This window comes from Gadus macrocephalus, chromosome 1 (assembly GCF_031168955.1).
Source record: "Gadus macrocephalus chromosome 1, ASM3116895v1".
NCBI lineage: Eukaryota > Metazoa > Chordata > Actinopteri > Gadiformes > Gadidae > Gadus > Gadus macrocephalus.
This window is the reverse complement of record NC_082382.1, coordinates 3,676,513-3,689,650: the sequence shown is the minus strand read 5'-3', so window position 1 is coordinate 3,689,650 and position 13,138 is coordinate 3,676,513. Positions and strand designations below refer to the sequence as shown.

Here is a 13,138-nt window from a genome sequence, read left to right as displayed (position 1 = left end):
GTACAAATACTTGATATGCTGAGCTACTGTAATTAGCAAATGTTTTTATGCTGTACAGTCAGGGCTGACGGACTGCGGGGGAAAGTGAGGCAGTCCTGGGGGGGCCCAAGGCAGAGAGGGGGCCCATGGCAATACAATTATTATTATTATTATTTTATTTTTTTAATATTTTATATTTTATTTGAATTATCCACCAGCCCATAGTGTTAGGAGTCGCACACGGCCACGTCTCCTACCTCCCCCCCACCCCCCCCGTCAACAATTGTTCTCTACCCCGTCCCCGTCCCCCCCGTCAACAATTCAGCGCAGAGGGCTGGTAGGGGGAATTCGGGGGGGGGGGGGGGGGGGGGGGGGGCATCAGTACCTCTTGTATACAGGGCCCAGGATTTGGTGCAACGGCCCTGTGTACAGTAATATACAAATGATGCATTTGAAAAAACAGAAGTCTAAACTAGTTATCGTATCACGGGGATATGTTTAGACAAAGTTTGCTCGCGCTAACACTCGCGCTAGGACCATGGGTCCTTCCCCCTCCAAACGGAAACAGGCGGGCGGTGCAGCGAGCGCAATGCACTGTGGTAGAGCAGACACTTTCTGCCTTTTCTCAGGCTAGGATAAACCGATTTCAATTTATTTTTGCACATTTATAACACATATGATTATTTACTTCATTAACCTTCAAATCTCCACCGGTGAAGTATCCCTTTAAAACAAATATTTTACATTGTAAATATAAATTTCATCATATAAATTCATTATTTTTCTACAAGCTTTTTCATTTATTCCTTAACTTGAGCTCCACCAGACTTCCTTATCAGCTAGGCTTTGACCATACCAAGCAACGACAACTCCTACACTGTATGTTGATCAGCTAATACGTGTTCGTTGATTTAAAAAAAAAGCTCATGTGGCTCAATGTGCATTAAAATCCTTCTGGGCTCTCAGCTGTCTCTGTGTTTTAAGACGGCTCTGGTCATGGAGCATTTACAAAATGTAGCGCTATTTTTTTTTTTTTATTCCCAGCAATTAGCCTATTAAATTATTTGAACACAAAACATGTTATTGTTGTTTTTGTATTACTGTTGTTAGTGGTAGTAATAGTAGTAGTGGTAGTAGTAGTAGTAGTGGTATTAGTAATAGTAGCAGTATAGTAGTAATACTTCCATTTTGGTAAGATAATAAGGAAAGTGAGAGCACCCGCCCCCCCCCCCCCCCCCCCCCAGCTAACAGGCTCCGCCCTGCGCCCCTCATCACACGCGCACCGAATGCTCTCCCGCTTGCTCATTGCACTTGTAACAACTTGTTGCCATCCAGTCTCCACATGGGTCCGACCGTGGAGAGAGCCCTGGTTTAAAAGACATCTGAAAGGGGACGAGTCCACTGGGAGACCCGCACAGCGATCGTTCGGCAACGAGGAGCATCAGGTATTCTTCATTACCATTTCCTCTACATTTCTTCATACAGGTCGTCAGTAGTGGATAGGATTGTTATTCATACTCCAGGTTCAGATGCCGTGGGGTTGTTTATCCGTTGAGACGAGGCTTCGGTGGTCACCGCACCGCTGCTGGCCGAGCTGCGGCGGGGGAAAGTAGGCTAAAGGTTACTGGCTCACTCGGGCACTAGGGACCGCTCTGTGGAGATCTTTGTCAGGACAATTCTTTGTCGCTGCATGGGCGGAACTAAATGCACGCATTTCAATGAAACGATAACGTGAACTGAATCATAAAATGATGCCATCTTCCCGGTAATATTATGTATTCTCCTAATTTTTACATTTTAAGATTTTTAGCGAATTCTGTAAATGCAGCTCTTTTGTGTAAATTCAGCAGATTATTGAAAGAATAAACGTAGACGGAAAATCAATTAACCTTGAGTTAAAGGGGAGGACAGAATGGGAATCTGAACACCTTCACTCGCTGCGTTATCCGGACTGCACAGCAGCCGGGTCAGGTAGAAGTTAATGGAGCTGTAGAGGGGCCAGGTAGAAGCTAGGAGCCGTAGAGGTGCCAGGTAGAAGTTAAAGGAGCTCTAGAGGGGCCAGGTAGAAGTTAAAGGAGCAGTAAAGGGCTACTGGGCAGTCTTTTAGAGAGTCAATTCTGTTTGTAATCTATTGATTTCTATGCACAAAGGTTTTAGTTTGTAGATAAGCCAGGCTTTCTTCTATAAGATACCTGTAGGCTATAATATCATATAATAGCCTAATAGTTACCAACTTGGATATTTGGAATAAGGCTATCCAATATCCTTATAAGGATCCGGTAATGTTTCCCCATTAGTGAGAACTATTTAGTTCTGCGTCTGTGTCTGATGTGCTTTCACCAGAGCCAACAATTCTGAACTTTATTAAGCATGCACCCATCTCAGATAAGTTCTCAACCCCTGATTTTATATAGCCTACAATCGTTTTTACTTTTCAATTTCATGTTTAGCTCCAAAAAGAATGACGAGGTCCATTGGTGAGGTGACCTCATATCTTGCTACGGGGATGCTCGTAGTTACTATTATTTAGCTTGTTGGAATAAAAAATTATCCCTTTTTTTAACGACTGAATCCGTACATGTAATTACCTCGAAACTGAAAAAGCTCAGCCGAGTCTGGTCCAGCTGCAGCCCGGAGAAAAACAAGTGAGAGTTAACATGAATATTACTCTCACTTCCGTCACACCAGAGTACTTCCGTCGTGCCTGAGTTGTTTTCTCATGAGCTCTACCGGAAGGGGCGTGACTTCGCCACTCTATAGCGGTAGACGATACTTTTTTTTCCTAAAAGCTATTTCCAGCAAACAGCTTCAAAAACATGTTTTCTGGAACCCAAATACTATGTTTACTTGTTGGGAAAACACCATAATATGTCTCCTTTAAATATTGCCGCCGTAAAGGATTATGGGATACCACTATCACCTTTCCTTTCGTATAGGTTCCCCAGGAGTAACCTATGCTAAAGGAGGATTAAAGGATGCATCATGGCTCCTTTTCTACGTTTTTTTTAATTTGAACCACCTTTCCTCCAAGTACTTCCGGGTCTCTCCATAGGAAAGGAAATTTCCTATGCAAAAAAAGAGAATTCGTAGAGGCCCCTGCTCATTTTAGTGAGCCATTTAGCTCGGCCAAGCAGTAAGAGCCAGCTCTTTCTAGTGAGCCAGATCATTTGGCTCGGCCCAGCAATAAGAGCCAGCTCTTTTTAGTGAACCAGATCGTTTTGCTCCACCCTGTGATAAGAGCTGGCTCTTTTAGCTCCCAAACGGCTCTTAATTTAGTAAACTATTTAGATAGAATTATACCAAACTGTATTATTTCCAAATTATCATAATTTGACATTGGTGTAAAAACCTTAAATAATGTAAAAACATCAAACTTTGAATTCCAAACAAATCACACTCAAAACAGAACAAAGTGCCATTTAACAATTACAAAGTAAAAGTGCAAAACAGCAGCATCAAGACGTTTTAGTTCTTGTTTTGAGCTGTTGGATTCTTCTCTGTTGATCGGTTGTCTCCTGTCTTGTGGCTACTAAACATGCAGAATTGAACACATGAGGATAACCAACGCGACATTCTCAACGTGCTTGGCCCTTAAATCTGGTTTTATGAGTGTTTTTAACAAAATACATATCATTAAGCTAATATTTCACACATATTGGAGTAAAACGTTGGTGCAGTAATCATGAGCAGAGGTTTGTTGTAAATAGATAAGTGACTTCTGTCCGTCCTGCCGACAAACCAAACAAATTCCTTTTTGCAGAAGCCCTGAAAGGCATAGGCAAAATGCCTTAGGATATATAAGATATTTGTCTAATCTTTGTAAAGTTCAGCAAAGGCTGTAAAGAGTATTTGATCCACAATTAGGAAAAATATCAAGCCAGAATACTGCCAATACTGCTAATACTGATGGTACACACAGGAGGGCTGAACGCGATGACGCCCCAAACCCCGAAATATATTTCTTAGAGAGCTGGCTAATTGTATTTGTTTCGAGAACACATGACTAACTTAGACAATAAAGAACAGACATTACCTGAATCTCAAGCCATTTAATTGCATCAGGAGAGGGTATCTATGTATGCATATTTGTGGTAACTGCAAAACCTAAACAAAAAAACTAAAAAGAGATCAGGAAACCACTGAATAAATTTGAAGACTATTATCCAGAACTTTAACAAAATTATTCAAAAGCCGAGCTGGTCTGCAGAACACCTGCTCTCCCAGCAAGGGATTCTCCCATGAGCTCCAAGCCAGGCTTGTTGTCACACCATGCCAATGCATGGCTCCACCACCAACCAACTCCTGTTGTTTTTGTATTGTTGGGATTTGTTCCATGTATCATCATCTTCAATCTTATCCACGTCCTTGTCTGAACATTCTATAACTTTGTAACAGGCCACTTTCATGCATGCGTCATTCACATATCTTGTTATTAAAGCCATGAAAGCTGTGCAGACAGTCCTGAGAAATCAGCTCTTGGGCAGACTCTAGTGAGCTTGCCTGATGCAACCTAATATATTGTCGAAGCACTTCAAAAGGTGTTTGGACTGGTCCGGCAACGTAACGTAACGCAATGTAACCGATCACATTCAGGGAAACAAGGCCCATGGCATGCTCCACCCAATAAGTGAATAGAAAACTACCTCGTGAGGAGAGTTTATATCCGAATGTGCAGCCCATATGTGCACGGTGTTCAGTGCTGTCTCACTTTATTTGCCTGCTCAAGGATTTTATATGCTTGCGCGAGGTGCAGTAAAAGGGCTCTCAATAATCGTTTTTGTGCACAGATGTGATAGTTGAGCGGGAAGTCATTTTTGCTTGGCCGTCATAGATAAATCCCATTCAAACATCCATTTAAGAGACATTCATTTGAGATGCATTTAATACATTTGATACACGCCTGCATTATATTTAGTAGACCATCTAAAACGTACAGACAGAACACACAGCTTTACTTCAATTTTGTTTTATCCTTACTGATCTCCCTCTAAGTGCTTCTCTCTGGCTAATCGTGGGAACAAGCCTTGGTGGGCCCTTTTTATCTCGTGGATGGGGGCTTTATTTGTTGGATAATTTATCGTCTGATATTATTATTTATCGGATTAACAGCCCTATGGTTAAGCCAATGGAAGCATTTTCTGCTTCAAATTATCAGCTCTGTTTATGGGCTAGGATTTATTTCTGGGAGTAGTAAGTCATATGAATTATGTCCTATTATTCGCCGAAGATCTGTATATTGAGTTTAATGTATCTGATAAAACCGGCCATGTGTGTTGAAACAAAACATCTGTCTTTTCCCCCAGAATGTTGATGGACCCACACTACGACCCGAAGTCCCAGCAGGACGGGAAAACAGAGATCCCTGTGCTCAAAACCTTCACCAGGGGCCAGTGGTCCAACAAGCTTGAATTCCTGCTGGCCGTGGCCGGGCAGATCATAGGGCTGGGAAACGTGTGGCGGTTCCCCTACCTGTGCTATAAAAATGGAGGAGGTGAGCTGAGGATACAATTTTGTAATTTGGTTTTGATGAAAACGAAAAGGACTGGGCCCTGATGAATAAATTAGGAATTTAGTAACTTGGAAAAAGGTTACCTGGTTAGTAAGCATAGAATACTTATCAAAGATAAATAATTTTAAGGTGAAGAATGGCGCCCAGATAAATATATAATACATAAGTAAATTGGATGTTTAAGAACTTATTTAGTGAATTTAGAACCAAGTGCCAAGCACTTTATTCATACAAGTGATATCAGCAGAAAGCAATCGTAATAATCATAAATCATAACATTTTTAAAATCTGTCAAAAAGGTGTTGCCATTGATAGAGTGGGTTGTCTTGCTATTGAAACAAGTCCAACAAATAATTATGTATAACATTCTTCAGGACAGCTGCCTGAAGTCAAATGTAGGGGAGGTTAATTGCATGTTGAGGTGTGAAGTTGGATGTTGAATGATGAAATTGTCCAAACTTGCATTGAAGTGGAAACTAATCGTTATTTTTCCTCAGGGGTGTTCTTCATACCATATGTGGTATTTTTGTTTGCGTGTGGGATCCCACTGTTTCTGTTGGAGACAACCCTAGGCCAGTACACTGCCCAGGGCAGTATCACCTGTTGGAGGAAGATATGCCCTCTGTTTGAAGGTAAACATTGAGAAACCATAAGGGCTTGGGAGAATTTTTGCGAAAGGCACGCAGTAATATCTAGCAACCAGTAAGACAATAGGTAATATAATATAAAATAAAATATCAAAGGCAGAGAAATCAATTAATGCAATCTAATATTTACATTTATTTTTTTGCAATTTTGTATTAATAATTCTATCAAATGTTGAAAAATTAACCTTCATTGTATCAGTGTCTGTAAAGCTACTAACATCTATTCACAATTGTTTAATTGATCCTGAGATTGAGGTGCACAGCGCTACACTTAGTGGACCATGCAAACCAAATATATCTGTTGAATTTGCATGAATTTGCGTATCCCCCAAAAGTGGGTTTCTGTTATTGTGCAGTGATGGGTACAACCAGAAATCATGGGCCCCTGACTCTTCTTGATCTTTTTGACGCCATCCCCCACCTAACGCCCACTGGTAATTCTCCTGGACAGGAATAGGTTACGGAAGTCAGGTGGTGGTCTTATACTCCAGCACGTACTACATCATCATCCTGGCCTGGGCTTTCTTCTACCTGTTCTCCTCCTTCAGCTCTGAGCTTCCCTGGGCGTCCTGCAGCAACACCTGGAACACCGGTAGGTTTGTGTGTGCTCAACGGACATATTGGGTTCACATGTTATGGAAAAGTGAATACTCTCTGTGATATATTTTGATTTAAACTGCATTATACTAATACTGCTACTACTATAACTAATAATAATAATAGTAACCAAAGCTGCAAGCAGCAAAAACCAGATTATTCTTTTTTTTTTTTAAATGGTAACTAAAAATTCTGCGGACAGATAACTTGAAGTGAGTCGCCTGTTGCCATCGTCATTGTTTGTCGAGTCGTGCTAAATCTGTGCTCTTTAAGGTCACACATGTTTTACCAGTGAACCTTAGTGTTCTTTCTTACTCATTTTCCACGTACCAGTGTAAATGGATTACCCGACAAGGGGTATTGCAAGAGTTTCTGTCATTTATACATTTTAACACATCAGAGGCCTGGAAATATCAGATGGCAATGATCCGCTGGGAGAGGGTCAGACTGACACTGAGGGCGGAGCCCTGAGTCTGTTCAGACAAACGGGGGGCTCTGAGGGGTGGAGGCATCATTTCAGAAGTGAGGGGGACAAATTATTCAGAGGTCTTTTGAGTGATTTATCATCCTCTTGCATTCAGATGCACCTCTCCTTAGTGGCTACATAACCACAAACAGCACAGCACCAGGGGACCGACTTTAGTTCTTTAAAATGATATACTATCAAAATCTAAAGTTAAAATCTAAAGCTGCCAAACTCTGGTTGAGTTGACACAGAATGACCCTCGAGCATCTACAGCATCTACAAATGACAACACTGAACACGAAAAGTTCTGTAGAACACCATTCCTGTTTCAAATTATCAGCACCAAAATGGAATGGAAGTGACAGGGTAATAAGCCACATAATTAAATTTAATGGCAAGAAGTGACAAGTGAAAGTGACAACAATAAACATATCGACATGAAGATGTAGCTATTTTACATTTGCCGTCGTCAACTATGACAGCACAGATGTTCAAAATTAATCAAGACTAAGACAAATGGTATGACCTATACCTGCTTTCTTTAAAACACAAATAGTGCAGTCGTCAAATAATATCAGCAAATAAATAATAAACAAAAAGTCTCTGAAATTAAATATAAACTAAACTAATCTTAGAGTCACTCTTATCCTATAGACATTTCCTTAGCCAGTTATATTTGTCCTGCAATGATATAGATAATAAATGTGCAAAGCCAAACTTCTAAATAGTATTAAAAATAGTAGTGGTGACGTAGCTGTGGAAATAATCGCAAAGTCACTTTTATGCTATCGAAAAATTTTCTCAGCTAGTTATATTTTCTTCTCACCTGTGACCCTGAATGATCATCCTTGCTGGCCTCTGGTCCACCATCTCCTCTCTCACCCTGCTCTTTCTATTGTAGCAATAAAGATTAAAAAATGTGTGGAAAGCAACATTTTTAAATAGAATTAGGAATACAGTAGTAGTAATGAAATTGTTGTAGTCGAGTTTAACCTCAAAGTCCTTTTTATGCTATCAGTATTTTCTCTCAGCCAGTTATAACAAGAGACGTTCTAAGGACATTGGTTATAATTTCTCCTCACCTGCTGTGAAGACCCTCCCTGTTCATTCCTGCTGCTGCTGGACTCTGGTCCACTGTCTCCTCCCTGACCCTGCTCTTTCTATTGTATGAAGATTAAAAAATATGTGCAAAACAACCGTGAGCACAAGTTCTGTGCAGAAATGCGAGGAGTGGGTTTATTCCTAAGTGGTAGAGTAGCCAAAACTTGTAGTCAAGTAGGAGTATTGTTACTTTAGAATAATATAGTACAATTTATCCAAAAAGTTACTCAAGTAAATGTAACAGAGTAATTGTCACTAGTTACTATCACCTCTGCACCTAGCAAGCGATTTAACATAGGTAACAGTTAACAATTGTTAACTAGCTTAACTTGATATATTCACATCTATTAGTCAGTCATCATTAAGTTAAACAACATGCAACAGCATTACTCAACTTACACGTTTTGTTTGGAAAAAACAAGGTAAAGTTTTTTGCCTCTTGGCTGCTGTTTTGCTGAACATGCTTGAAACAGATCTGAATCAACGTCTCTGTGATTGAAATCACAACAGACAGCGGTGTTTGCCCCCTGGCTCCGCCTGCTCATGGTGCGTTCAAAGTCGGGTCGGAAAAACGTGTTTCCACATGTTAAAAAATAATTGAATGGTTGTAATGGCTTTAAAAAGTGCGGGGGACAGAGGGCACAGATACGGGAAGTGTGGGGGACATGTCCCCCGCGTACCCTGCGTCCGCTCCGCCCATGGGTGGGAGCCCTGCGTCTGTTCAGACAGACCCTGAAAGTGGAGCCCTGAGTCTGTGCAGCCCCACTACTTCTGAAATTAATCAACCATCGACTGTGATATTTCTTCACACAATTATCAGACCAGACTGCTAGAAGTCCCGTCAATGTAGACCTGCCCATTAGAGCCAACTGCCCAGGGTTAGCTCCATTCTAGTCACAACATGTGTGTTCAAGGAAAGTGTTCCCACCAGAGCTATAGAGAGAGAGAGTTGCGACACGCTATGATCTCGCCGACAGGGTGGTCACGTGGTTGTCACGTGGTTCATGTAAGCCTCAATAGTTCCAAACACGCCGCGCAGTCAATGTTATTCTATGGGACGACAGCAGAGATTTCAATATTGAATGGTAAATATGAATGAAAAAAACACATGCAAGTATTTGTCTGACTGTTATGGCATTATTGCATATTTGTTAATGTCAGTTATACCTTTAGAGTGGTTAGATACGTTTTTAAGTTTGAGGGAAAGCTTCACGTTCGTGTTAGCATACTGGCTTAACCTTAACTTTTACCCTACATCTGTATTGAAATCAAAGTAATCAAGATGTTTTACCATGATAATTTTAAGATATGAGCCACACAAAGTATCAAATATATTAAAGAATAACAACTCATTACGCTTGGATGAATGAAATCGTTTTTATTTTTATTAAACAATTAGTGTGACAAGAACAAGTGAGTGTGATTGTGTTAACAGATTCAACAATGGACACAGCAGGGAACACTATATAATATACTTAGGGCAAACCATTAACATATAACGTTGCAAATATACTATACTTTATGCCATTACAATACTTATAATAGCCCTGAGCAAATTCAAAATTGGTTTAGATCAATGGTCATACCATGGTTGGCTGTGCAGCGTTTGGATGCTCCAATCAGTCCGAGAAGGGTTACCACATGTATGGCTTCCCCAAGGACCAAGAGCGCAGGAAGAAATGGATGGCAATGGTCAGACGTCAAAACGTACAAGTGACAGGGGTCAGCAACCGTCAAAAACTATGTAATGTAATTAATGTTCATCACTTGATAGAATTATTATGCCCTTTGAAATGCTAAGTGTAGTGAATGACTTTTCAATGATATTTTAAGTGCAATGGAAACTGATCTTACAAGCCTACCTATAAAAAGGTACACTTTGAAGATGACCAATTCACTGCCACAAAAAGAGAAGGGATGTTGAAGCTGAGGCCCGATGCAGTCCCAACAGTTTTCATTCATCGCCCTATGCCGAAGAGGAGGAAACCCCCTTCTGTGAGGGTGCCTCCAGAACCAAGTGCAACGGACCACACATATTTCATCAAATTAAACTTCGGTATGATCCATGCAGCTAACAATATTCCCCATTTCATGTAATTCAAGGATAGACTACACTCCTAATGAGATGACATAATTCATATTTGTACATTCAGTTTAAAAAACAACCAGAGGTCAGGGATTCACTGAGGATTTGCACACAATGTAGATAAGACACATTTCTACCCAATTAACAATTGCCGGTAGATCCATTTATACATTTTATTGGTTTCTGATTGTGGCAGATGATTTAATTCACATTACAGAAATGATTCGCTTTAATACATTTTCTTACATTGGAGATGACAGTAGTTGCAAATGCAAAGTCAAAATACATAAAACAGCAACATTACCTTGTAATTATTACAGAGATTGAGGGAGAAATTGAGGTGGATTTCAAGAGCGATGAAAAGGACATGACAGGAGACACCGAGAGCAATCAAGAGGCCACTTTGCCAGGGGCAGGTGATTCAGGGGCAGCTGCTCCAGGGCCAGTTGCTCCAGGGAACAGACTGCCAGGGACTGATGGGGCGACTGGAGAAGTTAAAACGAAAAAGCCATACAGGTTAAATTCACCGCCCATCATAATCAGCATTGTTGAAGCGGCGGCATCTGTAGGGCTTCATGTGCTGAACATCACCCTTTCCAGGATATAATTAAACAAACACTGTTATTTCTACTAGCTATCGCATCATAAAACCCGTCCTTAAATCAACCTAAATGATCCTAGTAAACCAACATAAATAACTAACTAAATAAAAGTTTGATTCACTACTGAACTTCGTAATTGTTGGTGTAGATACCTTCACATGGCGAAGTCGAGCTCACAAACCAGCAGGCAATAGGTCGTCTACCAAGATAAAAATATATATAATTACGCTGTGCATATACAAATAAATGTCAGTATATGCATCATAAAAGGACCTGAGTCTAATGCAATAGAGAGTTGACAATTCAAAAGAGGTAGCTATTTAATCAATTTACCCCTGGAGATACGTTCACAGGTGGTGAAGTCGAGCTAACAAACTAGCAGGCAATCGGTCGTCTACCAAGACAAATATATATATAATTACGCCGTGCATATTCAAATAAATATCAGTATATGCATCATCAAAGGACCTCTAATACAATAGGCAGTTGACAATTCAAAAGAGGTAGCCATTTAATCAATTTACCCCTGGAGATACCTTCACAGGTGGTGAAGTCGAGCTAACAAACTAGCAGGCAATCGGTCGTCTACCAAGACAAATATATATATATATAATTACGCCGTGCATATTCAAATAAATATCATTATATGCATCATAAAAGGACCTCTAATACAATAGACGGTTGACAATTCAAAAGAGGTAGCTATTTAATCAATTTACCCCTGGAGTTACCTTCACAGATGGCGAAGTTGAGCTAACAAACTAGCAGGCAAATGGTCGTCTAGCAAGATAAATATATATATAATTACGCTGTGCATTTACAAATAAATATCAGTATATGCATCATAAAGGGCCTCTGATACAATATAGACAGTTGACAATTCAAAAGAGGAAGCTATTTAATCAATTTACCGCAGAAGTTACTCGACGGCCAGCAATGGAAATGGATGATCTCCTACGCCGTAAAATGGTTGTTTGGAACTATTCGAGGCTCCATACCCCGGAAGTAGGCGCTACAACGGAGTCCAATGGAAGTGTCGCCACTATTCGCCAATATTAGCCCATAGACTGATGGATAATGTCTCCACTGCTGAAAGTAGTAGACCATAAACAGTCTGTTACCTCAGACCATTGCTGTGTTCCAATATCCATACTTCCATGAGTACACTTAAACGTAGTACACTATCCGAATTTTCCGATGTCAGTGTTGTTCCAAATCGGTTACTCTGTGGTGCACTAATCGGAAATTACGATCACGACTGCCGCCGCGGCTCCTCCCCCGCAATAAACATTCCGCTTTGAACGATGAACTCTACAAAATGACTCTATTAATGCATTTGGAAAATGCTACGACTTTGGCTCAGCCTGGCTCCACCCTCTTCCGCTACGTAGCTAAGATGGCTGCCGTTGAGTACGAAAAGTGTACATCGATCCACACTTTGCGATTTGACCGTTTTGAGTACACTATCCGGGTCCTTTCAGTACACTTATTTTCGCCTGATCTGAATTAGAACGCCCTACGTACTCAAACTAAGGCTAGTAAGTACTGATTAGCCGATGTTATCGGCCGATATTTGCGTTTTTTACGTGTATCTTTACGTGTACGTGTTTTGTTTTTTTTGGGGGTTTTTTGCGGTGATTTACAGACAGTTCAATAAATGTTCATTTTTTTTAATTGACACATTGTAACATTTGTTATCATCATTGTGTAATTTTTATGGTGTAAATTGAGGGAGGCTTAGCCTGGAAATCCAGACCCACATCTAGAAAGCTGTAGGGTCTGGCAACGAGTAAGGAAACCAAGCATGCATTTGAAAATATCACTGGATAGCACACATTGGATAACACTATGACCAATCAGAAGAATACAAGGGGTGACGTATCCAGACCAGTGGAGCTAACCAATAGATAAGACTCTTGCCGTATCCGGTCAGTAAAACAGCAACGCTTTTGGCCCGCCTATATTGATACATCGATGTGATTGATTAATGTTCTTAGCCAGGGGAAGCCAAGAATATACACGAGTATATTACTCGTTCCCAGAGTGACTTGCTGAGCAAATTCAAATTGTGCTCTCGCGAGAACTCTGGATTTCCAGGGTATTATCGGCTCCAAACATCAGCTCAAGAAAATCGGCATCGGTGTATGAGTT

General features: G+C 40.6%; 1 protein-coding gene across 3 annotated transcripts in view; it reads left to right on the top strand.

Moving 5' to 3' along the window:
- The first annotated feature begins 1,240 nt into the window (after nucleotides 1–1,240).
- Nucleotides 1,241–13,138, top strand: part of LOC132466033 (sodium- and chloride-dependent GABA transporter 2-like) — a 32,348-nt gene continuing 20,450 nt past the window's right edge. The window contains exons 1-4 of one of the 3 annotated variants that reach the window (XM_060063054.1): nucleotides 1,241–1,424; nucleotides 5,283–5,470; nucleotides 5,986–6,120; nucleotides 6,587–6,727. In XM_060063054.1, coding sequence (XP_059919037.1) covers nucleotides 5,284–5,470; nucleotides 5,986–6,120; nucleotides 6,587–6,727 — 463 coding nt within the window. In that variant the 5' untranslated portion in view covers nucleotides 1,241–1,424; nucleotide 5,283. Of the gene's footprint in view, nucleotides 1,425–2,694; nucleotides 2,742–5,282; nucleotides 5,471–5,985; nucleotides 6,121–6,586; nucleotides 6,728–13,138 lie in introns of those variants that run through there. The other 2 variants (XM_060063033.1, XM_060063045.1) reach the window with 2 other exon arrangements.